The 27,943-nt window shown below is 42.4% G+C and overlaps 1 protein-coding gene across 5 annotated transcripts in view; it reads right to left on the bottom strand.

The window, feature by feature from the left end:
• TMEM178A (transmembrane protein 178A) overlaps positions 1 to 27,943 on the bottom strand; it is a 142,387-nt gene that overhangs the window by 39,560 nt on the left and 74,884 nt on the right. Inside the window, exon 1 of one of the 5 annotated variants that reach the window (XM_055539898.1) lies at positions 9,698 to 9,784. The exons of the other annotated variants lie outside the window; for them this stretch is intronic. Within the exon in view, the coding sequence (XP_055395873.1) occupies positions 9,698 to 9,764 (67 nt within the window). The 5' untranslated portion in view covers positions 9,765 to 9,784. Of the gene's footprint in view, positions 1 to 9,697; positions 9,785 to 27,943 lie in introns of those variants that run through there. 5 annotated transcript variants of the gene reach the window in all.

The following is a 27,943-nucleotide window of genomic DNA, read 5'->3' as shown; positions in this document are numbered from 1 at the left end:
CTGAGTCAAGCCCAGGTTACAAGCCCCTACCTTCTATCCCTGACTCCCAGCTCACTTACCTGTAACTGGTCCCCAGTGGCTCCCCCCACCCCTCCCAGACATGTCCCATCTCTTCCTATACCTCCAACCTTCCCCTTAGAACAACCCACAACCTACTAAGCCTTCAAGGCTCAAAGTCTTCATTCAAAAAGTCTTCTCTGAGCACATGGCCCATGCAGCTCACCCCCTCCTCTGGCTTTATTTTGATGTTCAAGGCTGAGCCACACAATCTGGCTCTAATTACTCAGTCTTTATTTCCTAACAAATCAGCAAATTTGCCTCCCCCCAAAATCTCAAATTCCTTAAGGGCCAGGCTGTGCCTTCCCTTCTGGGTCTGTGATGTTTAAGAGGTACATCGGCCACAGCTGTTGACGAATGCAGTGTAACTGATACTTCGGGTCCTCTAGCAGGTGAAAGGGCTGGTGAATAGTGTGCATGGTTTCCTAAAACATTTCAAAAGCAACTTGGAATTCCATAACTGGCCCATGAGCAGAAGAATGAAGAACTCTTTCCCCACCAGCACTACCTGCACACATCCCAGGTTAAAAGGAAAGATCAACTGTGGGGTCACAGGGCAGGGTGGCCACCACGTTCTTCCCTAAGAGATTTAATTTCAGAGGAAGTCAGGTACTAAACAGGAAAAAGGAAAGGTTTTCCTCATCACCTCCTTGAATCAGCATGAACAGCTCTCACTTAGATAAATAAACTAAGTACAGCAAGCCTAGTAGCTTAAAGCTGACTTTTAAGCCTAAAATGACCAAAACCAGTCCTGAAGAGCAAACCCATCATGAAGTGTCCAGAACTGAAGGGAGAAAGATATAAAATCAGTAAACCTATAGTGTTGCTGTCCATTAGAAATGTAACACACCACATAAATAATTTTAAATTTTCTAATAGTCACATTATAAAAATAAACAGGGGGTATTAATTTTAATATATATTAGCAAGCAATCAAGATTTTGAAAATTATGAATGAGATATCTGATGTGCTTTTTTTTTTACACCAAGTCTTCAAAACCTGGTGTTTGTTTTTCCCTTATGGCACATCTCCTTTTGGAAGTCTCCTTTCAAGCACCCATAAGTCTCCTGTGGCTGGTGCCTCTTGCACTGGAGAGAGGAAGTTTCCAGATGAAGGTGAATAAGACTCTATAAAAGCAACTAAGAGCAAGAAGGTTGGATACTGGAAGTGCCTGAAAGATGTGAATGTTATTTTTTGCTGAGACTCTTTCTCTACAATATACTAGCTTGTTCTACTATAATTACTTATGATTAATACTAGTGGAGAGTCAATTTTTAGCAATGTGGAATTGTCTTTGTGTTCAATCTGTTGGAGCCAGACAACCTGGATTTGTATTCTGGCTTCACCACTCACTAGCTGTGTGCCCTTGGCCAGTTACTTAACCTCTCTGGGCATCAATTTCTTCTGTTGTAATATATAGACAATGACAGTTCATCTATCACACAGAGGAGTAAATATATAGTACTTCTACAATACTCATGTCATATTATTAGTGCAATTATTATTACTATTGTTAATACTACTACTGTTACTATTTCTACTGCTGCTATTTTGAACAAACCCAGACAACCACACTATTAAAGGTAAGATGCTGGTGAGTTCCTTGAACTGTAGGAAACACATGATCTCTGGGGTTCAATGCCAGAGGGACAGTTCAATGCCAAGTCTGATGGATTCAACCTACTGCACAGATAGTGAACATCAACACAGGAAATTTTTTTTAAAAAGTGACAGTGGAGAAAACCAGAAATAATACTGGTCAAACAGGCCCAGTCCTGTGTAAAGGTGGACACTGTCACTGGGTTAGGGTGATGACTGGTCTGCTGAATTTAACTTTCCTTGAATTTAGTTATGTTGCTGGGTCTAAAACATAATAAAACATTTAAAACTTGCAAACCAGGGATTCTCAGTTTTGAACCATAATGGTACACCATCAGGGACGTATCTGGTGGCTTCGGGATTTACAATTAGAGGCTGAAGAGAGGATGTGATTTTCTGTGGCTTATGGGGGATGTTAGCCCAGCTGAACACTCTGTACAGCTCTCTCTTTCTCCCTTCCTTCCCCCCCGCCCTCCCTCTTCTCTTCCCTCCTCTACCCGCTCTCTCTAGCAGGATATGAGAGAACTGAAATGTAGAGACAGGTCCTGGCCTCTTTTTTTCCATCTCAGAGGCGGCAGGATGGGAAACAGGGGAGTGATTCCACCACTGGAGAGAAGGCAGATGCACTAGTAACCGATACTCCCTCCCTCGCCCTATTCCCTGAGCCCCGGCTCATGTGAAACCAAATACAGCCATCAGCTAGTGGATACAGGAGCATCACACGCTGTGTATTTTCCCTGCCACCCACAGGGGATACCGTGTTGCAGGGACAGGCCAACAGTCATTTCTAGTTACTCCTGCTCTGGTCACAACATGCTGACCTCAAAGAGATCAATACAGTCTGGACAATAGCTGTCTTAATAGTACCTGGGTCTGCTGTTAATACATACCTGAAGTTAAAATCTCCTGGACTCAGGAAGGCATCCAAACAGTCAGTGTGGGAAGCACATCGAAGCTGTCTTCCCCCTGCAGTCCCCAGGACTTTTTCAATTCATGTGAATGTCAATGAGTATATATTTTTTAATCAGAAGGTTAAACCCTTATACTCTACATATTGGGAGAAACTTGGGAATATGCGGGGTTTGTGTGTGCATTTAATATATGTCTATAAGAAGCAGCATGTGCAGTACTGTGCTCAGTCACCTCAGTCATGTCCTGCTCTTTGTGACCCTATGGACAGTAGCCTGCCAGGCTCCTCTGTCGATGGGATTCTCCAGGCAAGAATACTGGAGTCAGTTACCATTCCCTTCTCCAGGGGATCTTCCCAACCCAGGGTTCAATCTCCTGCGTCTCTGCATTGCAGGCTGATTCTTTACCTGCTGAGCCACCTGGGAAGCCCCACAAAGAAGCTTCATGCAAGAGTGCAAACTAGAAGATCAGCTTTGGAACCAGCACATTGTGTAATTTAAACAATACACTTGACTACCCTGAGCCTCCGTTTCCTCATTTGTAGAACAGAGGTGATAAAATCTCATAGAACTGTTCACGAGGGTCAAACGAGGTCACATATATGGAGTGTTCTAACACTGCCTAGCCCATAAGTGATGCTTCATAAACGCTAGTGTCCATTCACATCTCTCTCTTCCCGCCCTTTTCATAAGCAGGACCATTACAGTGTGAGTCCTGACCTGAGAGATGGCAGGAATTTCATCCTCGTCACCAGCATTTGGGGAAAAAAATACTGGCTGTGTGTCAATCACTATCTTTTGCCATCAAGAGTCAATCACCTCATCATTTATTCTTTATTTCATTTGCTCATTCATTCAACATTCATTTAGCAAGTGCCCTTTAGATGGAGAACCTGCTTTCTGAATCTAGAACGTGGTTCCACAAAAACTGAAAACTAACAATATCAAACCAAACTACAACTCTAAAATGGGGAAAGGGGGAGAGAGTGGAGGATGAATGGGGAGTGAGAGGGAGCAATCTCCCACCTGCCACATGATGACCTATAAATACTGATGGCTTTAGCAATTCGCCAACTACTCAAAAAAGAGCAACTTTCTGGAGAAAAGCTGCCAATTGTAGAGTGTGTTGGCAGTGTCCCAGGGCAGATTATCCTTAAAAACAATGCACTCTTGGCCCTTTCCAGGTGCCTTCATAGAATTCTTCAAACTGACTACACTTTCAAAAGTTTGTTTCCTCCATGAAGATAAGCCCTGGATCGAGCTGAACTGACTAATTGCTACTATACATGGAGATGAGGAAAGCAGTTTGGTAGAGCTAATTTATGAAAATATGGACAAGAGCAATAGCTCTGCTCAGACTGTGAAAAAAATCTAAACATATTTACTATCATGAACAATGTTCTCATGTCCCCTTCACCAGATGGGCTGCTGGATTTATGCTGGGATGTGTCACAGACACACATCAAGATAAATGGAAACTAGAAGCCCCTTTAAAACCAGCCCTTAGGATCTCAAGAGAGAGCCTGTTCTATTGCTGGCTTGATTACTAACAGGGTTGTAGTCTTGGGCTTTGATAGATGATTGAAATCAATTTCAAAAACCATACAAACTATTTTAAAATAATATTTTCAACTTTTTCTGAGTAAAGATCAAGGCTAAGTTCCCAGATGTAATCTCACAAACGACAGAATGATCTCTGTTCGTTTCCAAGGCAAACCATTCAATATCACGGTAATCCAAGTCTATGCCCCAACTAGTAACACTGAAGAAGCTGAGGTTGAACACTTCTATGAAGACCTACAAGACCTTTTAGAATTCACACCCAAAAAAGATGTCCTTTTCATTATAGGGGACTGGAATGCAAAAGTAGGAAGACAAGAAACACCTGGAGTAACAGGCAAATTTGGCCTTGGGAGTACAGAATGAAGCAGGGCAAAGGCTAATAGAGTTCTGCCAAGAGAATGCACTGGTCATAGCAAACACCCTCTTCCAACACCACAAGAAGAGACTCTACAATGGACATCACCAGATGGTCAACACCGAAATCAGATTGATTATGTTCTTTGCTGGAGAAGGAAATGGCAACCCACTCCAGTATTCTTGCCTAGAGAATCCTGTGGACAGAGGAGCCTGGTGGGCTACTGTCCATATGGTCGCCCAGAGTCAGGCATGACTGAAGCGACTTAGCAGCAGCATATTCAATGCAGCCAAAGATGGAGAAGCTCTATACAGTCAGCAAAACAAGACCAGGATCTGACTGTGGCTCAGATCATGACTCCTTATTGCCAAATTCAGACTTAAATTGAAGAAAGTAGGGAAAACCACTAGACCATTCAGGTATGACCTAAATCAAATCCCTTATGATTATACAGTGGAAGTGAGAAATTGATTTAAGGGACTAGATCTGATAGATAGAGTGAGTGACTGATGAACTATGGATGGAGGCTCATGACACTGTACAGGAGACAGGGATCAAGACCATCCCCATGGAAAAGAAATGCAAAAAAGCAAAATGGTTGTCTGAGGAGGCCTTACAAATAGCTGTGAAAAGAAGGGAAGCGAAAAGCAAAGGAGAAAAGGAAAAATATACCCATTTGAATGCAGAGTTCCAAAGAATAGCAAGGAGAGATAAGAAAGCCTTCCTCAGTGATCAATGCAAAGAAATAGAGGGAAACAATAGAATGGGAAAGACTAGAGATCTCTTCAAGAAAATTGGAGATACCAAGGGAACATTTCATGCAAAGATGGGCCCAATAAAGGACAGAAATAGTATGGACCTAACAGAAGCAGAAGATATTAAGAAGAGGTGACAAGAATACACAGAAGAACTGTACAAAAAAGATCTTCATGACCCAGATAATCATGATGGTGTGATCACTCACCTACAGCCAGACATCCTGGAACATGAAGTCAAGTGGGCCTTAAGAAGCACCACTATGAACAAAGCTAGTGGAGGTGATGGAATTCCAGTGGAGCTATTTCAAATCCTAAAAGATGATGTTGTGAAAGTGCTGCCCTCAATATGCCAGCAAATTTGGAAAACTCAGCAGTGGCCACAGGACTGGAAAAGGATTTCATTCCAGTCCCAAAGAAAGGTAATGCCAAAGAATGCTCAAACTACTGAACAGTTGCACTCATCTCACACGCTAGTAAAGTGATGCTCAAAATTCTCCAAGCCAGGCTTCAGCAATACGTGAACCGTGAACTTACAGATGTTCAAGCTGGTTTTAGAAAAGGCAGAGGAACCAGAGATCAAATTGCCAACATCTGCTGGATCATCAAAAAAGCAAGAGAGTTCCAGAAAAACATGTATTTCTGCTTTATTGACTATGCCAAAGCCTTTGACTGTGTGGATCACAATAAACTGTGGAAAATTCTGAAAGAGATGTGAGTACCAGACCACCTGACCTGCCTCTTGAGAAACCTGTATGCAGGTCAGGAAGCAACAGTTAGAACTGGACATGAAACAACAGACTGGTTTCAAATAGGAAAAGGAGTACATCAAGACTGTATATTGTCACCTTGCTTATTTAACTTCTATGCAGAGTACATCATGAGAAACGCTGGGCTGGAGGAAGCACAAGCTGGAATCAAGATTGCAGGGAGAAATATCAGTAACCTGAGATATGCAGGTGACACCACCCTTATGGCAGAAAATGAAGAACTAAAGAGCCTCTTGATGAAAGTTAAAGAGGAGAGTGAAAAAGTTGGCTCAAAGCTCAACATTCAGAAAACGAAGATCATGGCATCTGGTCCCATCACTTCATGGCAAGTAGATAAGGAAACAGTGGAAACAGTGTCAGACTTTATTTTTCTGGGCTCCAACATCACTTCAGATGGTGATTGCAGCCATGAAATTAAAAGATGCTTGCTCCTTGGAAGGAAAGTTATGACAGTATATTAAAAAGCAGAGACATTACTTTGCCAACAAAGGTTTGTCTAGTCAAGGCTATGGTTTTTCCAGTAGTCATGTATGGATGTGAGAGTTGGACTCTAAAGAAAGCTGAGTGCCGAAGCATTGATGCTTTTGAACTGTGGTGTTGGATAAGACTCTTGCGAGTCCCTTGGACTGCAAGGAGATCCAATCAGTCCATCCTAAAGGAGATAAGTCCTGGGTGTTCATTGGAAAAACTGATGCTGAAGCTGAAATTCCAATACTTTGGCCACCTGATGAGCCGACTCATTTGAAAAGACCCTGATGCTGGGAAAGATTGAGGGCAGGAGGAGAAGGGGACAACAGAGGATGAGATGGTTGGATGGCATCACTGACTCAATGGACATGAGTTTGGGTGAACTCCGGGCGTTGGTGATGGACAGGGAGGCCTGGTGTGCTAGGTTCATGGGGTTGCAAAGAGTCGGACATGACTGAGCGACTGAACTGAACTGAACTGAAGCAATTTTAAGCAAAACTGACAGGTTTGAACTTCACTCCCTTTACTGTTTCAGTCTACCCTCTCATAGTTAGGTGGCCTGGTAGGTTCCAGAGGCAGGAAGCAAAGGAGCAAGAAAATCTCCAAATTGGATGAATTATCTATTATTCACTCCAACAAGAGCTGAAGATGGCACTCACTACCTTCCAGTGGCAAGAACCTTATAGCAGAAGAAGCCAAATCTCAAAGTCATTTGTAGCCGCAGCAGGAAGACAATAGGCAGGGCAAGATGCCCCTGTATCCAGCAGCTTTTACACCAGTTCCCATGAGTTCTGGCTCCTCCGACAGTTCTATGGGCATTTCTAAATCATGACATAAATCTGCAGCCAGATAGCACACTGTTGAGACCCCCCAGAATTGCTATAGTGTAGTTATAGGAAAATGATAATCATGCTCTTATTTATTATATAGCCTGTGACGCTATAGTCAACGTGCCTTCTCGGGCATCCTTATACGTTACATAAGGCACCTTTCCTGTCCCTTCACAAAGAAGGCACAGTGGTCTGCCTTAGGCCACACAACTAAATGGTGATGACGATAGTTTACCGAGGACTTGTTCTGTGCCAGGGTCTATGCTGAGAGCTTAACCCACATTTCCCCCGTGAGATAGGTTCTGTTTTACAGAGGAGAAAACAGAGGCTCAGAGGTTCAATGATCTGCCTGAAGTCCCCCAGCTAACAAGTGACAGAGCTGGCACTGAATTTGCATCTGCTTCCAAAACCAGTTCTTAGATATCTTAACAGACTCTGTCAGATGAGCATCACTATGATCATATCTGACCACATCTGATCATAACTAATTAGTCCTCTTACATGAACAAGGACAAAGCAGGCAGCCATGGATGGACATATGGCGTTGCTTTTATTGTAATATTAATGTGTGTATTTCCATCCTCTTTGCTCTCATACTGCCCTTTACCCTCAAGGAAGCAGAAACAAAGACCGAAGGAAACCATTATCCAAAGCTCTGCAGACAAAATTTCTTTCCCTGCTCGGCGAGCAGGTTTCCAGGTGCCCACAGAGGCAGAGGAAAAACAAAAAGGGCACAGGAGTAGCTGGGGAGAGAAAGGAAGGTGTAGAAAGGATGCGAGGGGCAGGAGGGCCATTCGAGGCAGAGATTCCACCTCAGAGCCCTGGACACACATGGGTCCCAAATCCAGTGGCGGGGGTGGGGGTGGGGGGTGTTGGGGTTCAATACCTAAAATGAGAATGGAAAGGATAAACTTCCCCCTTGACCAAGCAGAACTTACCTCTGATGGGAATCTCTGTGTGGGCTGGGAGGGGGAACGGGCAGGAGGAGGGAAGGCCCACCCCCCAGCTCCCTACTCTAAATTGAAGTCCCCATCCTTCCCCCTACCAGAACTAACCACCTACCCACACAGTCCAAGCAGCCAAAATTACCACTGGATGCTTAATCCTGAGGCATAAATGTGCCTCTGTCCAGTTCCAGTGATAGTGTGAAGGACAGCTGTAATTCTCTGTTTCCACCTGTGCTTATCACATCTAGTCATCACAAGTCCTTACTGGAGGACAAGCACAGGACGAGATAACCTGAATATAGTCCAGGACTGTATCTTGTTTACTACGGTTCTCACTGCACCTTATAACACACACACACACACACACACACACACACACACACACACACTTATACACACTGCCAGATTTCAGCCCACATCTCATCCAAACAACCCCACCAAATGTTTCCAGCCCTAATTTTACATCAGTCAGAATAAAAGACACAGACAACCGGGCAGGAAAAAAAAAAAAGTGCTAATAGGCAGTTCGGCTAAGTATCACTTCAATCAGCTATTTGTGGATATGGAGCTAAGAATCCAGGAAGTAGGCAGAGTTGATCTGAATGACAAAAATTACAGGTTAACCCTTAGCCCCCACTCATTTAGTCCGGTCAGCAGCAATGAACCTTTCCTTTGCTCCCCACCCGGCCCCCCAGCCTGTGCTCAGTGAGCTCTCTCCTTCAGCTACCAGCTCAGCCCAGAGCTATAGCCCATTAGCATTCCTATCACTCTCCTCAATCCAAGGGGAAAAACTTCCAGCTGCCTCATACTTAAGCATCACCCTCAGCACCATAAGCCTGAGCCTGTGCATAATTGACAAGGAATATGTTGATAAGAAGTGGGACTGTTCCAAGTTTCTGAAGGATAACTAGGTAATTAAAAGAAAAACCTAATTTAAGAAAATTCAGAAGAAATGCTTTAAAACCCTCTGGCAACATCCTTTATGGATTATCCTCTTTTACAGAGACCTCGGTTTTGCCTTTGTCTGCTTTTCAAAGCCCAGAGCTAGATCGCCACTGTTTGAGGGCATCCACAGCCCCCAGCCTCCTCTGAAGGTAACTTAAAAGCCCTGGACTAGAAGCAGAAAGGCCACTTCCATTCCTCCTTCAGGCTCAGAAGTATCTGAGTTTTCTGAGGTCTGAGCACCTGGAGACTTCTTGCTCAGGACTTCGCATAGTACCCTCTAAGGACCCTGGCAGCCCAGCCAGCAGTTCCCCCCACTTTTATCAGGCAGTGCAAAAGGACTGAGAGAACCCCATGAACCCCCAGGAGCGCCCGTGCAGTGCTCCCTGCATCTGGCTGCACCACTTAGCTGCCTGGCTGGCTTAAAACCATAAACAGAGCCTGCCAGCTGCCAAAATACACCCTGAGACAGACAGACACACCCACCCACCCACACACACACCTCCACTACCACACACCAGGTAATCCATCAGCTCCCAATAGACAGCCTGGGCCAGCATGTTATTCATTCCATTCTCCTCGCAATTGGCTTAACATTAAATTACGACCCCACTCCCTGCTACCTTTAATTTCACAGTCTATTCCAAGGACTAGAGGGAGCACAGGTACTTTTGATGCTTGATCACCTCCTGCATTGCCCCCACGTGGGGGCATGGGACTGACCTGGCCTTATCTAGTTTGATGTGTTGGGAACAGTTCTAACATCAGCAAATGAACCTTGTGACTTCCCCCCAATCCAATCCTACCTGTAAGTGAAAACAAACACAAGTCTTACCCTCAGCGAGTCTAGTGAAGGACAGTGGCATTATTGAAATTAATAGGACAAGTAGATGCAAAATTATGACTCTGACATAAAGGAGATGCACGCAGTGACTGGAAACCACAGAGGAGTGTGTCTGAGTGCTGAGGACAAGGTGGAGATAGTCCAGGAACGCTGAGGTCTCGAGGATGAGCAGGATTATCCTCCTGGAGCAGAAGGAAAGGCACACACGAGGGCTTTGAAGAAGGAGGCCTGTGAGACTGGGGTGCAGAGGCCGAGGAGGGGTCAGGGAAGATGGTACCAGAGGGGAGGTGGAGGCTAGATCACAGAGAGCCTGAAGGTGGATCTCTACTGTGAAACTCCACTGTGAGCCTCAGTGGAACCACCCCAGATTGTAAATGACCAGAATCGATGATGAGAATTGATTTTTAAAAAAAAAAAAACAGCCAGAAAACACTTCCCTTTTTTCTCCTAAATGGAGAATAGACGGGAGGGGGCGCAGAGTCATTTGAGTGAAGGAGATACAAGCAGGTGTCTACAGAACTGCCCAGAGAAACAGGTTCCCGACCAGAGGAAGGCAGAGAAGATCTCCTGTGGTGAATCTTAAAACAGAGCCAGAGTTAGCCAGGTCACAGGGGTGGTGACATTAGAGGCAGCAATGGGCATTCCAGCCAGAAGAATAGCAAAAGGGAAGGCAGAGAGGCAAGGAGCGTTTACAGGGACTGATCAGAGGTTCAGTACTGTGTGAGATGGAGCATGATGAGAAATAAAGAGCTAAGAGGGGAGGTTGTCAGAGACCAAACAGGAAAAGCTCCCTCCCCCATGATGCAAGGCCTCATCCAGTGTTATCAGGAAGCACAGAAGGGTTTAAGCAGGGAAGTGATAGGATCAAGTTTTCTCTCCAGTAGATGATTCCGTCAGGCGGACAAAAAAGAGGATAGGAGGAGAGACAAGAGTCAGAAAGATTAGTTACCTAGAAGGCTATGAGTCCATTAAAATACTCTGCAGATATTAAAAAAAGATTAAAACTGGAAAACTCTTGTGGCTCAATGCTGGCTACAAGGCAGTATATATCATATTATCTAAATATGTCTCTGTACTTATGGTTACCAGGGTGGAAGGGTGGGAGGAAGGGACAGTTAGGGAGTTTGGAACTGACATGTACACACTGCTATATCTAAAATGGATAACCAAAAAGGACCTACTGTATAGCACTGGAACTCTGCTCAATATTATGTAACAACCTAAATGGGAAACGGGCTTGAAAAAGAATGGATACATGTATATGTATAATTGAATCACTTTGCTGTATACTTGAAACTAATACAACAGGGTAAATCAACTATACTCCCATATAACATAAAAAGTAAATATATATATATGTGTCTTTATATATTTGCATAAAAACTGGATGAAAAGAAATCAAACTTTGAACAGGATTATATAAGTAAGTTGGAGGGCTACAGTTGATGTTTGTTTTTTTCTTTGCAGTTTTTTGCATTTTCTATAACGAGCGCATGTTAATGAAAGTTCATAGTTAAGAAAGAAAGATATAAACCACGGAGACAGCATGAACCATCCTATCACACCGATGGCAACAATTTACATTTCGTGAGTGCATGATGTTTAGTGACCCTAAATCTTAAGCCACAAGATAAATATCATTCTCTCCGTGTTCAAAGAGAGGAAAATGAAAAACAAGGAAGGAAAATGATTCACTTAACTTGACACAAAGGGCTGGAGGCAGAAGCAGACAGGAACAAGGTAGACGCATGGACCCTTGAGCTGGTTCAAATCCTTTTTTTGCTGAGAAATTATTTGAACACAACAGTTCATGCACAATCCCATAATTAAGACAGCCAAAATAATTAGAACCAGCCCAACAGACTGCACGATTATCAGCCCAGATCAATAAAGAAGAAGCCAATGCACAGCTGTGGATAGACAAGGCCACAGGCTACACCGTTACAAGGACTGTGATTCCAGAATCCTGAGTGAGATTATGACAGTATTTTTCTAGAAGTGAGGAGGGGCCAGCCTTATAAGGGAAGACAGCAGAAGCTGCTTCCACACTGTGCCCATCCTCATGCCTCCCGATGGTGTTAAAAGAGAGGAAAATTCCAACACAAGCGGGACACAGTAGTTGCTCACTTAACTCCCATGCCAGAAGAGGTAGCATGGTTCTACTTCTCTAATTACTGGTCATCTCCTGGCTTTCCCCACAGCTCCAGGAGCTACATAATCCTGGCTGAAGCCACAGTGACATATACTGAACCCTCCTGGCTCCCTCCTCCCTAGGATGAGTTCCTATCTCCATCCTAGGCCAGGCAGCTGTGGTCCCAGGATAGCACCAGGCCTGACCGCTGTGCTTCCATGAGTGCCCAGAAAACACAGCAAAAACAGCCTCATGGGAGACTGGCCCATGTGATCCTTATTCATTTATTTGTTTAAAAACTTTAGAAAAGCTTAGAGAAACCCAGTGGTATTTTTTAATATAGTTCCTACAGCCTAAAATAACATTCTTGGCTTTGCTGGATGGGAGGGGTGAGGTCACGGGGAGGGAGGATGGGAAAGGGAAGAGGCTGCCCCAAATTGCCAAGCTTGCAGATTAAAGAAGCACAAATTAGTCAGTGTCCAAGTTTATGCTAAAATGGACAACACTGGATTTTGCAAGCTAATAAAATGGCATTTACATGTAAATATACAGAAAATGAATAACCAATTTACATTTTCTCAATCTACCCGGCAAGTGGTCCTGAGGACCAATAGAATAACAATTAACTGGAAGTTCAGTATCCAGGGGTCCTAAATTAACCTTGCCACAGTAGACCCCCATGTACATGCTTTGCTTCATCTAAAGAAGGTGGAAATGGGAGGTCATGGTGGAGCATGGCTGGCAAGTCAAGGTTGTGAACAGGATGACCTTGTGGAATGCCCTATAAACATGACTTAGCCCTGTCTGTCAGTCTCCTGGATACTCTCACAGACCCACACATCTGCCCTCTCAGTGGCCTTTCTATTTTTGAGCCCTTTTTAGTCCCTTGGGCTATGTCATTTCTGCCCAGCTCTCAGTCTTACTTTCTCCCCCGCAAGGATGGTCACAAACATTAGATAATTCCATAAACAAGAAGAGTTGGACACTTTATCCAAGGGTCTCTTACTGCAACAGAGAACACCCCAAAGGCCTCAGGCAGTGACCCGAGGATGCCTCCAAACCTTCACACGCTGGAGTCCCTCCAGAAACCTCACCTGCGACAATTTGCCCAAACTTCAGACCTAACTCCAACTTGCTTCACCTACAGCTCCCTGTTCCTGGCCCATTAGAAGCAGCAAGGTGGACTACAGGAAAGGACAGCTCAAGACAGACATTGGAAACAGAAGGAAGTGATATTTAGAAAGCAGCAAGCATTAAAAAAAAAAAATCAGAACCAACACAATCATTTTCGTGAAAAGTATAGTGTTACCGTGTCATTTGGTTTTGAGGCACATAGTTCCACATACCTCTATGCTGCCCAAGAGGAATATATCATGTTAATATGCTATATCCCAGTTATTATATCATAGTTCAAAGCAACAACCTTGAGTCATTCAGCAAAAGTTAAATTTAGTGCTCTCTGTTTCAGAAGGCAGATGAGAAGTGTGTAATGCACTGAATAATAGATCCATCCAGTTAGATAAAAACAAGTTTCTGAGGCACAGAAAGGTAGGTTTTAGCCCTCTGGAAAACTCACCTTTTCCTTCCTGACACTATAAATAAGCCATAAAAAGTAATAATCTGGAAAACTCTGAAATCATGAAGTTCAACTTTAAAAATGAGAAACTTGGATTTAGAGAGGTTTAAATGACTTGCCAAGGTCCCACGGGTGGCACAAAAGCCAGGACCAGGCCCACAATTCCCGGTTCCCAGGGTTCTTCATCTCCTCCCCACTCCACGTGGCCATCTTCCCCTCCGTCCGTATACAAACAGTAATTAACGGCAGTCCCTACATTATTCTCCTCAGCGCTGAGTCAGAGAACATGTCTCCTTTTTCTCGTTGTAAAAACTGCTCTGAGTTATACGGAAGGAATCTGCTGTGTAAATTTAAGGTGTTTTTTTCTCCTCAATTCCATGAATATCACACTCCTTGTCATATGGCTTCTACAGAGTAATTTCAGTTTCCTAGTGCATTATCTCCCACAGATTTTGTAAGAGTCTTCCTAGCGTTACTGTTTGTAAAAGGAAACAAACAAATTCCAAAAGAATGAAGAGACTTTCTAAGAAATATATCCCCAAATCAGCAGACCACAGTGAAGACCGTTATGTGATGACTCTTTCTCCTTGGAATTTTGTCTCCCCCATCTTCACCATCACCAATCAAAACAGGTCTCTCTTCTTTTTTTTTCCTTCCTCTTAGATAAACTTCTAAATCTTCCAAATGACCCAAATGCTTATGATGGGGAAAGGTGAGGTGGTGGTACGCTCAACCTCCAGACCATATACACAGTCTTCTAGATCTCACGCTCTCTCTCAGTAAGAATCAGCCCGACTCTGATGGGGATAACTCAGATGATGATCTTGTCTACCCATCTCTGCTTTGTCTGGAAGGATTTAAGTGAAAACAACTGGTCCAATCAAACATCAGAAGTGGAGCAACAGATCTACCATTATAATCATTGCCATGGATGCCTAAAGAAGCTTACCTGGGCATATCCTTTCATCTACATTAAAGAGAAAATTTGGGGGCAAGGAAAGTCATATCAAATTCAAATTTTTTGAATAGGGCTTTCAGTGAAATTAACTATTATGCCAGTGAAATTAACTATTATGCCAGTTACAATATGTGGCAAGCCACCTAAAATATCATTTGAGGGGAGAAAAAAAAAACCAAGTGAATAATCAAGATTCATAATATGAATTAAAGTGATCAAATATAACTTCCAGGTATTTAACACAGTGGATTATTAAATTCAGAGAGTACATCTCTAAAACCTTTGAACAAAATGAATCATAGTAGATAATTGTGGATTTCTCTGACTTCACGTGGCTTGTGAGTATTAAATACTGTCATGAAGCAAAAAAGTAATAAATGTAGGATTTTTTTTTACTTGTAATAACAAAAAAAATGTGTATGAGTTTTTTCTTTCATCGAAATCTTTCAAGCTTCTTCAAAGAAGTTTAAAATGAGCAAGTAAAGCAAAATTTAAATTATACGATACAATTTTCTAAAGGGCACTTCTTTTTTGCTCTCTATTATAAACTCTAACTTCAGTTCCTAAAGCCAGGTATAACTTATTATTACCAATTCCCTGTGAAATTATCTAAGAAGAAAAAAAAATTACACAGTTGACTCCTTCCAACCAAATGGCAAACATTGCTCGGGCAGAAAAGAATTCCTGGAATAATGCGGAAAGTCCCGCTTTCTCCTTTGAAACCCTCAGGAAATGAAAAAGAAAATTAGTAAAAAGAAAGCATGTCACATTCAAAAGAGCAAAGGAAAGAAATGTGGGTGAACAATTGAAAAGAGAGAAAGGTTCTCAGATTTGGCTTGTCCTAATGCTTACCTGCTTCTAGAGAGAAATGACCTTTCTCTATCCTTACAGTTTGCTGAGTTAATTAAGCTGCTGTTTGCTGGGCATCCTATAATTACTGCCACTTAATGCTGCAAAAGACCCAGCAGGTTATACCAATCCAACCCCTATATTCACAAATGAGAAAATGAAGATCTGAGAGGTGTGGTGACTCGCCCAAGGTCACATAGCTAGTTAATAGCAGAGGCAAGGAGATGCCCTGAGTCTCTGACTCGTCACCTCAATAAACTGCAAAATAAACTTGCTGAGAGGGAGATGATTTCAGCATGCCAGAAAAGCACCAGTCTCTTGGAGAGCTATCTCAGTTTGAAGAGTCTGAAGAGTACACTTGAACCCTACATGGTCTTCCAGGCTTTTTGTCAGCAAACAGCCTCCTGCCTAAGACACCTGACACAGTATCTAAATAGCTCAGAAATGAGCCTGACAAAGGGCAGCCACCAAGAGTCTTTCAGTGATTCACTCTAGCTCTTGTGCTTCCTGGTGAAAGGAAGTATGTAACTGGACTTGAACAGCGTTACTGAAAAACAGAACATTTAATAAGCCAAAACTGTACAAGGAAATACTTAGAATAAACCTGGGAAAACACTATGTATCTATTGAGTTCCTGGTATCTGAAAAACCACCAAATCAGGTCCTGTGAGAGAATAAAGGAAAAGTTCCTTGAAGGTAGGGACTTCCTGCTACGGGATATAAGCTGAAAGACAAGAAAATCATAACAAAAATGTAATCCTTTTGCTAAGGCTATGGTTTTTCCAGTGGTCATGTATGAATGTGAGAGTTGGACTGTGAAGAAGGCTGAGCGCCAAAGAATTGATGCTTTTGAACTGTGGTGTTGGAGAAGACTCTTGAGAGTCCCTTGGACTGCAAGGAGATTGAACCAGTCCATTCTGAAGGAGATCAGCCCTGGGTGTTCTTTGGAAGGACTGATGCTAAAGCTGAAACTCCAATACTTTGGCCACCTGATGTGAAGAGTTGACTCATTGGAAAAGACCCTGATGCTGGGAGGGATTGGGGGCAGGAGGAGAAGGGGATGACAGAGGATGAGATGGCTGGACGCCATCACGGACTCTATGGACATGAGTTTGAGCAAGCTCCGGGAGTTGGTGATGGTCAGGGAGGCCTCGTGTGCTGCGATTCATGGGGTTACAAAGAGTCGGACACGACTGAGCAACTGAACTGAACTGAATTGGAGAACATTTTGTGAGGAAAATCCTCCATAGAGAAGCACCCTGTTAGGTTTTACACTGGTTTTTAGAATACATCAAAAACAAAAGCAACCATAAATATTATGTTTTACGTAATACTATAACTGCTTTTTTAAAATACCAATTGCTTTGCCTTCTTTGAATTATTGGAGAAGGCAATGGCACCCCTCTCCAGTACTCTTGCTTGGAAAATCCCATGGACGGAGGAGCTTGTTAGGCTGCAATCCATGGGGTCGCTAAGAGTCGGACATGACTGAGCGACTTCACTTTCACTTTTCACTTTCATTCATTGGAGAAGGAAATGGCAACCCACTCCAGTGTTCTTGCCTGGAGAATCCCAGGGACGGGGGAGCCTGGTGGGCTGCTGTCTATGGGGTCGCACAGAGTCAGACACGACTGAAGTGACTTAGCATAGCATAGTCTTTGAAAGCTCAGAATAAGTCTCTCTTCTCCCTTTCCTTGAATTGAATGAGTGGGTGAAAAAGAATGGACCAAATATGATGGTATTTGAATCAATCCAGTGGAATTTTTTCAACAACTATTCCATGGGAAGATAGCCATGTGCCAGATACTGAGCTAAGTGGCATCTGTTCCCAACCTAGGTAGGGAGCAAAGTGGGCAAGGAAATAAACCACAATATAATGTGCCTGCATGCTCAGTGGCTCGGTCGTGTCCAACTCTTTGCAGTCCCATGGACTGTAGGCTGCCAGGCTCCTCTGTCCATGGAATTTTCCAGGCAAAAATACTGCAGTGGGTTGGCATTTCCTACTCTAGGAGATCTTCCTGACCCAGGGATCAGACCCACGTTTCTCTTGTGTCTCCTGCATTGGCAGGTGGTTCTTTATCACTGCAACACCTGGGAAACCCCACAATACAATGTAGAAAGTAATAATATAGAGGTATGTGCAAAGCACACTGGGGTCCTAACTAATAAAGCAATTAATTCTGCAGGTAATGAGAGACTAAGGGGAGAGTCAAGGAAATCTAGAGAGGAAAAAACAATGGGAGCCTTTAAGGAGTGACCAAATGGACAAGGAGCGGTGGCATTTCAGGCAGAAGAAACAAATTCCACCGTGACACAGAGTGAAGGGCATACGTACTGAAAGAAGAGCAAATGACCTGGTGAAGCCTGACCCCAGATTGCAAGGAGAAGTGTCTGAGTACATAACAAGGAAAGGAGTTGGAGCCACATGGAGAAGGCTTTTTTATGAACTTCGAAGAAGTTTAGACTTTTAGATATGGGCAACGTAATGATTTTGTTTTGGTTTTGACCCCATTAGCCATTTTAAAGCATGTAATCTCTTGTTCTTTAGTACATTACCATTCCTACCATCTATCTCTAGAACTTTTCTATCCACCCCAAAGAAAATCCTATATCCATGAATCAGTCACTTCCCCATTCTTCCCCCCTATTTTTCTATCTCTATGGCTTATTCTGGATATTTCATATTCATGGAATCATATAATATTTTGCCTTTTGTGTTCACTGAGCATAGTATTTTCATGGTTCATCCATGCTGTGGCATGTATCGGTACATCATTCCTTTTTAATGTTCCATTATATAGACATAGCCTGATATGCCTCTTCAGAAATTTGTATGCAGGTCAGGAAGCAACAGTTAGAACTGGACATGGAACAACAGACTGGTTCCAAATAGGAAAAGGAGTTCATCAAGGCTGTATATTGTCACCCTGTTTATTTAACTTATATGCAGAGTACATCATGAGAAACGCTGGACTGGAAGAAACACAAGCTGCAATCAAGATTGCTGGGAGAAATATCAATAACCTCAGATATGCAGATGACACCACGCTTATGGCAGAAAGTGAAGAGGAACTCAAAAGCCTCTTGATGAAAGTGAAAATGGAGAGTGAAAAAGTTGGCTTAAAGCTCACCATTCAGAAAACGAAGATCATGGCATCCGGTCCCATCACTTCATGGGAAATAGATGGGGAAACAGTGGAAACAGTGTCAGACTTTATTTTTCTGGGCTCCAAAATCACTACAGATGGTGACTGGAGTAAGTTAAAAGACACTTACTCCTTGGAAGGGAAGTTATGACCAACCTAGATAGCATATTCAAAAGCAGAGACATTACTTTGCCAACAAAGGTTTGTCTAGTCAAGGCTATGGTTTTTCTAGTGGTCATGTATGGATGTGAGAGTTGGACTGTGAAGAAGGCTGAGCGCCGAAGAATTGATGCTTTTGAACTGTGGTGTTGGAGAAGACTCTTGAGAGTCCCTTGGACTGCAAGGAGATCCAACCAGTCCATTGTGAAGGAGATCAGCCCTGGGATTTCTTTGGAAGGAATGATGCTAAAGCTGAAACTCCAGTACTTTGGCCACCTCATGCAAAGAGTTGATTCATTGGAAAAGACTCTGATGCTGGGAGGGATTGGGGGCAGGAGGAGAAGGGGATGACAGAGGATGAGATGTCTGGATGGCATCACTGACTCGATGGACGTGAGTCTCAGTGAACTCCGGGAGTTGGTGATGGACAGGGAGGCCTGGCGTGCTGCAATTCATGGGGTCGCAAAGAGTCGGACACAACTGAGCGACTGATCTGATCTGATCTGATATAGACATAGCATATTTTCTTTAACCATTCATCAGCTCATGAACACTTGGGTTGTATCCACCTTTTGCCTATTTGGAACAGCACTGTTATGAATATTCATGTACAAGCTTTTGTTTGAGCCCCTGTTTTCCATTCTAGAGTATATTCCATTCTAGGGTATATTGCTAGGAATGGAATTGCTGGATCATTGGGTCAGTCTATTTTTACCTTATTGGGGAATCCATCAGACAGTGATTTTTAATCAAAGTAAAGGCATGGTAAGATTGTATTTCAGAAAGATAAATGAACTTGATAGGTATTTAAAGAAACAAGATCTTAGAGGGTTGGTTCCCCAAAGATCTACCGAATAGTTGTTCATTTGCTCTTTCCTGCTTTCCTTTATTTCCTGCCTCTCCACTTGTTTTTTTTTTTTTTTCTTTTTGAACCTGCAAATTGGCATGCAATCTGGTGGTCCTAAAATATGTCCTCCCACATACCTTGTGGCTCTACACCATCTTTTGAGGCTTCTGGGCTGAAATCCTGCTAGCTCAGCCCATCTGCAGTAGTTCAGATTGTTTTCTTGCTTTGTAATTCCTGCTGTAAAGAGGTATCAAGCTTTAATAAATAGGCCTCTCAGTTTCAAATAAGAGGTCCAAGAGGAGCACAAAAATTCCATCAGGAAAGGTGAAGTGCCCTGGAGTGTTGTGACTTGAACATTCCTGCTGAGATGCTTGAGCTTCATCTTAATACGCTCTCTCTCCATCCCACTCCTCCAAACACAGAATTCCATGTTGCTGAACAACCACTTCCTTAGGTGACCTTCCAGGTTTGAACAACACTGACCTCATCAACCCAATTTGTGTTAAATTTATAGCAACTGCACTATCAGATCTTAAGAGTGCATCAAAATTCTCTAAAATGTACAGTTTTGAAAATTTCACATTCCATTTTGTTAACTGCAATTATGAAGAAGCCGCCATAAAACAACCATTCAGTCCCTGGGTTACTACAGATAAAAGAGTTACCAACCAGCCTTTAGAAAAGCAAAGCACAGAGCTTTCAGGGTGCTTCGATATGCCCATGAAAAATAGAATATGCTGCTCCCAAATATGCCACTCTGATACAAGAATCATTTTGAGCTGAAGGCAATCGAGAAGAAGCAGATACAAGAAAAACTCTGCCCTTCTCCTACTTGCCTAAAAGCAGGACATAAATTTATAAAGGTGCTGCTTCCTTCTTCTACCAAGGATAGAAGTTAATTACCAGGGATAACTCTAGATTCTCATCAGTGAAGAGATGGTAGCAGAGGAATCTACATGACAATCCTTGCTAATTTCTAGCCCTGATTTACTACCAGTCTCTCCTAATATTTGCCTTCCCACAATCTGTAAGCCCTGGAAACTCAAAGTCCTTTTCCTTTGTCTTACCACTTCTCTAAAAATGTACTGTTCTTTCATTAAGATGCCATATAAACCTAAGTCCTAAACACCACTTTGAGCTACCAGTCTCTGAGGGCTCCATATGCGTGATGCACATGTTAACTTCTGTTTTTCTCTCTTCATCTGTCTTTTACCAGTCAATTTACAGGAACCCAACCTGAGAATTTAACAGACAAAGCTAGTGGAGGTGACAGAATTCTAGCTGAGCTATTTCAAAACCTAAAAGATGATGACATGAAAGTGCTGCACTCAATCTGCCAGCAAATTTGGAAAACTCAGCAGTGGCCACAGGACTGGAAAAGGTCAGTTTTCATTGCAATCGCAAAGAAGGGCAGTGCCAAATAATGTTCAAACTACTGCAAAATTGCTCTCATTTCACACGCTAGCAAAATAATGCTCAAAATTCTCCAAGCTAGGCTTCAAAAGTACGTAAACAAGCTAGGCTTCAAAAGTACGTAAACTAAAAACTTCCAGATGTGCAAGCTGGATTTAGAAAAGGCAGGGGAACCAGAGATCAAATTGCCAACATCCGTTGGATCATCGAAAAAGCAAGAGAGTTCCAGAAAAACATCTACTTCTGCTTCATTGACTATGCCAAAGCCTTTGACTGTGTGGATCACAATAAACTGGAAAATTCTGAAAGAGATGGGAATACCAGACCACATTATCTGCCTTCTGAGAAACCTGTATGCAGGTCAAGAAGCAACAGTTAGAACCAGACATGGAACAATGGACTGGTTCCAAATAGGGAAAGGAGTACATCAAGGCTGTATACTGTCACCTTGCTTATTTAACTTCTATGCAGAGTACATCATGCAAAATGTTGGGATGGATGAAGCACAAGCTGGAATCAAAATTGCCAGGAGAAATATCAATAACGTCAGATATTCAGATGACACCCCCCCTTATGGCAGAAAGTGAAGAAGAACTAAAGAGCCTCTTGATGAAGATGAAAGAAGAGAAGGAAAAACTGGCTTAAAACTCAACATTCAGAAAACTAAGATCATGGCATCCAGTCCCATCACTTCATGACAAATAGATGGGGGAAAAATGGAAACAGTGACAGACTATTTTCTTGGGCTCCAAAATCACTGCAGATGGTGACTGCAGCCATGAAATTAAAAGACACTTGCTCCTTGGAAGAAAAGCTATGACAAACCTAGACACTATTAAAAAGCAGAGACATCACTTTGCCAACAAAGGTCCGTACAGTCAAAGCTATGGTTTTTCCAGTAATCATGTATGGATGTGAAAGCTGGACCATAAAGAAGACTGACCACTGAAGAACTGACGCTTTCCAACTGTGGTGCTGGAGAAGACTCTTCAGAGTCCCTTGGACTGCAAGAAGATCAAACCAATCAATCCTAAAGGAAGTCAGTCCTGAATATTCATCGGAAGGACTGATGCTGAAGTTGAAGCTCCAACACTTTGGCCACGTGATGCGAAGAGCTGACTCATTAGAAAAGACTCTGATGCTGGGAAAGATTGAAGGCAGGAGGAGAAGGGGACGACAGAGGATGAGATGGTTGGATGGCATCACCAACACAATGGACATGAGTTTGAGTAAGCTCCAGGAGATGGTGATGGACAGGAAAGCCTGGAATGCTGCAGTCCATGGGGTCACAAAGAGTTGGACACGACTGAGCAACTGAAAAACAACAACAATCTGAGAATTTAGGGATATAGAGGAAAAGATGTTCTTTTATTTCCCTATTCCCATCAGGAGGAGAAGGCAGTGGCACCCCACTTCAGTACTCTTGCCTGGAAAATCCCATGGATGGTGGAGCCTGGTGGGCTGCAGTCCATGGGGTCGCTAAGAGTCGGACATGGCTGAGCGACTTCACTTTCACTTTTCACTTTCATGCATTGGAGAAGGAAATGGCAACCCACTCCAGTGTTGTTGCCTGGAGAATCCCAGGGACGGGGGAGCCTGGTGGGCTGCCGTCTCTGGGGTCGCACAGAGTCGGACACGACTGGAGCGACTTAGCAGCAGCAGCATTCCCATCAGGGCAGGTTGTAGAGAGGGAATGTGGTAAATCTGGAAGCACCAACAAGAAATCTGGGTTCTCTCAGTCCTGTTCTCCCTATGGAACGATCGCAGGTAGGACTGGACCACTGTGTGGACTTCGAGCTGCAGCAGCACTAAAGCAGCCACACTTCCTTTAGCTAACAGTAGCCAGACTTCCTTCAGGTATCAGGCAGGCAAGTGCCTCCTGGGGACACTGAAATCTTAGCCTCTGTCATGAGAAGCTTGATTGGTCTAAGGGGCTCATGATAATTCCATTCAATTCACTGGGGATTGGTTTATGAATGGTCATGTGACATAATTCTAACCAATGAGGTCTGTGGGAAATCTGGGCGATTTCTGGAGCATTACATTCATTCTAAGAATGTTTAGGAGAAAAGGGGCATGGCCTCTCTCCTGCTTTAGCCTTTGAACTACTGTTGTATGAGGAAGTGACCATCAGTCCTGCTGGTGACCAGGAAGAGACAAGCCTGAAGGCAAAGTTGCCCATGCTGCAACAACTAAAGCCCAACAGAATTCAATCTTCAATTGACCAGCCTAGGTACAGGCTTCCTCTGGACTTCTTGTTATGGGAGAAAACACATTCTTCTTGTAGGTTAAGTCATTTTTATCTGGGTTTTCTATTATTTAGCTCTAAAAGATCTTTAGTAAACCTGCTTACGCAAGTAGATAAATGTTTATCAAGCATTTTATTAATAGCATTTTTAAAAATTAGACTTACAACCAAAATTATAATGTTTCATACCTGACCTTTTCAGGAATTAAAAACTCCGGAAACCTACATATATGGGACAATACTTAGCTGGGGGATGGGGGAGGAATAGGTCTGCCATTTTAACCTACAAATAGAACAGGAAGAGTGCTAAAACAAGAACCGTGTGATAATTGAAAAAATAAAAAACATGCTCTAAAAAACACCCATGCCACAAATTTCCAAAATGAAAATCTGGGGCATATTAGTAAGGAACATTCAATTTCCCCCATGGCCTATTCAAATGTGACTGCAGAATCATCAGTTTAAATCATGGGTTTACTGAATAGTGAACTCTGTTTAATGCCTCTCAGGGTCTCTCAGACAGATTTATTTCAATAACTCTGTTACACTTGGAGGGCAAACAAAACTATGACCTTTTATGATTCCTCCTGTCATTTTGTTTTTAACTTTCTCAAATCAAGTGTGTTGGGATGGGTTCAGAAGACTAACAGGTAATGAGTTCTTAATAAAGTTCCCAATTTCCAAATCAGAGATGGTGCCTGGGGACGACTTTGGGAGATTGAAGTACACATGCTCACTATATCCATCAGCTTCCTGTACAAGCCTCGCTCCTAAAAAATACACAAACTGGATAAAGCCTCCACTCCCACAGCCGATCAGACTGCTTTCTCTAAGTTTCTTCTACATAAGATCAAAGGACCTCCCCTGTGCAAAAGCTAGAGTCTATTTTATAAATTAAAACTTATTTAAGATTTTGCTGATAACAACATTCCCTCCTTCACAGACATTCTAAAAACACTTTCTGAGCGAAAAACAGTGAGTTAGAGCTGGTGTGCCAGGAATTACATGTAATGGGCAGAAGTGCGCAGCGCACAAGAAAATTCTCTATCACGGCATCATAGTAAAAAAACTGGGTGAGGATCACAGCTCAAAGTTCCTTTCAACTCTATGAATCTTTAATTCAACATGTGCTTACCCATTGTCCTCCAACCAATTTGAGTTTCTTTCAGAAACAAAAGGTAACCCTTGAGGAAAAAAGGAAAGAAATACATGACTTTGATGCTTCTTCAGCAGACATTTCTGGCTGGATTCTATCTTCTACTGCTGAATAGTAAGCGATTTTCTTGTGCCTTTTTGGTTTTGTTTCTTTCAAAAAACTGAACAAAAAGACAATATTTTTCAGAAACGTTCTTATCGGCAGTCACTGTTGCTTCTTCTGCCACTTGAATTCAGCCTAGCTCTTTCTTTCTCTAGTATTTGTTAGTTTTAGCTTCTTTAAAACCAACATTTTCATTGTCTGAACATCGAAGTTTCCCTAAAATGCTAAGGATCAAACTAAAATGCTAAGGATCCCTAGATGCTAAGGATCAAACCCCCGGGAATAAGTGACTAAGTATTAGTGGCATAAAGCAAATACTGGACTTTGACAAAGACTCCATTACTGCCCTTGGCCATTCTATTTTTAGTTTCTCCTCTCCTACAGTTTATCTTCTGCTGAGTCAAATTGTTGCTCTGATGATCAGTTTCATAATCTTTCAATTCCATGACAAGTGATCAATTCTGTTGTTTTTCAGGATAACTTCCTTAAATACCATTTAATGGGATGCCCATGCTAAAAATTCCATGACAACTATAAACATTACTGTAAGGAGTTTTCAAAACTGTGAGAACATAAGGAATGGCATTCAAACTCAAATTAACCAAAAGCCCCAGCCCACCTCCTCAGACCCTCTTCCTCACTACTGAGGGTGTCCTTAGAGACAGCAAAATCTCACAGGGCAAGGACACAGCACCCACGTGTTTCACTAAGCAGCCTCTTATTTTCAAAAGCATTTCTTTTCAACACTCAGTAACATTTGCTGACTGATTTCTGAATGAAGCAAATGCTTACATCCCCTACACCAAATAAAAATTCCTTAAAATATAGGCAAAAGAGATCCAAGTCACATACAGCCTCCTACCCCTACCCCCACCCTCATTCTCTCAATCTTGCCAGTTAAAGACCCTAAGAATATACGTCAGTGTTCTCTGGCATGGCAGATGGAAGCATCAGTGTTGATTTACAGTTGAGGGACCTATTTAAAGGGACACTAAAGCCTTCTGGATTATCTATACATTCAAAGTTTCTCACATATTTCTGGAATCACTTCCCTGTCTACCTGTATGGTATTAAACAACCTGGTGGAACCAGAAGGGAACAGATTACATCCTTTTGGTCCTTAGAGGAGAAATGAGTTGATTGATTTTTTTCCCATGAACAAAACACTTAAAAGTCTGAACACTGGGGGACATCCAGCAAGTTGTAGAAATAATTCAGCGTGTCTTCAGTCAGTCAAGATAACGGAAACTGAAATATGGTGTGTATTGTTCCCCTTTTTTCACTTGCTAATGCATTTCCTGATGGGTGTCCCCATGACATTATTGTTTGGTCTGCAATCAGCTTATCTGGCTGAGTTACAAGAAAGATGGAGTGCAGCCTGGAGTTTCCTGGTACTCTACAGCAAACAAAGGCTGTCAGCTTCATGATGGCTGATGCGGACTCTCTCGGGCTCCAAGAAGTTCAGTTACATCCTTTTAGTTAAAACTTGCAATAAAACAGATTAATCACTGCAATCACTTTTAACCACAGGGAAGCACTATAAGAAAGTGAAAATAAATAAATAAATAAATAAACCAGCATCAGTTTTACCAGGTTTTGAAGACAAAGTCCATTTTCTACTGTCAGATGCCTTTATTTTGATAAAAATCTTTACAACCAGTTGTGCAAAGCTTTAGACAATAGTAATGGTATGTTGTTTTTAAAATACATATATATGTGTGTATGTGTATATATATATATATATATATAAATTGTAGAAAAAACTAATTTGTTACACTTAAAGCAAGTCTACAGGGTTAAGATAATCTTGTCTGAATTGCCCCCAAATTACTGAGCTAATGTTTTACTCCAAAGGAGACACATTTACTACTTGTACTATTTGCCAAACCTCCAGCTTAGTTGTTTTCAACTTTTTCCTTCCATCTCACCAGTTGCTTCTGCAAGGGACAGGGAAGTGAAGGGGATGACCAAATCAGATTATTTCTATTCTTTTAACCAGAAAATAATACAGGAAAATAGGCCTCAGATGGTCAGTCACATAATTGAGTATCAAAGGACAATGGAATCTCTCTGAAAGATAAGATGGACACAAGAAAGATGGGCTTAAGGACACTGCCAACCTGATGTTACAGCTTGCTTGTAAGCTGGCAGAGGTCACAGCTCAGTTACCTGGGGTATACTGCCCTGCAGGTGTACTCAAAGAGGAAAGGAGGGTTCGTTCTTGGTAACTGTTGGGAAAACCCTAGGACCAGCCTAAATTCCTTTAATGTGGCCACTCACCATCATTTCCCATTTACCATTGACACTGGGTGTCTCAGTTACTCCCTCAATGAAATGTAACTCCCGGATGCTCCCCCAACAAAAGCTATCTTCTCTTGCAATCAAGAACACTTGCAATTATGAGTAGTCTGCCTGATGGGGTTTAAGGGCTCTTTCTGAGCTTTGAAGAGAAATCAGGAGCTAAGAAAAAAATCGCAGCAACTCTAGTATGATTGGATGTGAATGTTCTATGGCATAGCAAAAAACACTTCTGTTGTTCCCCTCAAGGCCATTGCTAAATGTAATCCATGAGACATGGTAGATACAAATGTCATTGACTCTGGCAATTTTGATCACAAACCACTTAAAGCACCATCCACTTTTGTGTTTATGAATCACTATTAAAAGGTGACTTCTCTGTGCAGATGGAAAGAATAGAAGCAAATGTCTTTTTTTGATATCAGAGAGGCAAGTGAGAATTTAATTTCTATGCAAGATAACCTTCAGGAGTGTTATCAATAGGATGTGTTGAAGCATAGGATATCACACTCAGGTATGTTCAGCCCCAAGACACTGCAGCACAAATCTACAAATCTAGTCATTAAGAGCTGTGTAATATGAGCTAGCACTTGTTTAATCATAAAGTCGCAGGTAATACTGTTTCATGTCAGAAATGATACAGAAATAAAATGCATCTTCTTCTCTTGCCTGTGCAAGATGAATATGTGATACAATGGTGCTGGGAGACCCACCACAGAGATCAGCCACGATAGTAAAGGAACGATCCATCTTCTGCCCAGATGAGAAACCCGGGCTTTGCTGATGGGCAATGAGAGAAGCAGTCTTCCAAGAGAAAGGGGGATATGCCAGGCGGTACATAAGCAGTCCTCTTATGTACCCCCTGGAACATAGATAAACTTTTTTTTCTATTTATTAATATTACCCCATCCCTTCAAAGTTTGTGTTCATTCATGTTTCATGATGAAGTTTGTTTGGTTTTCCACACAAGTGTACAAAAAAACAAATGAAATTTTTGGACAAGCCAATATATTTCAGTACA

Source organism: Bubalus kerabau, chromosome 11 (assembly GCF_029407905.1).
Source record: "Bubalus kerabau isolate K-KA32 ecotype Philippines breed swamp buffalo chromosome 11, PCC_UOA_SB_1v2, whole genome shotgun sequence".
Taxonomy (NCBI): domain Eukaryota; kingdom Metazoa; phylum Chordata; class Mammalia; order Artiodactyla; family Bovidae; genus Bubalus; species Bubalus kerabau.
This window is presented reverse-complemented; position numbering and strand designations above follow the sequence as displayed.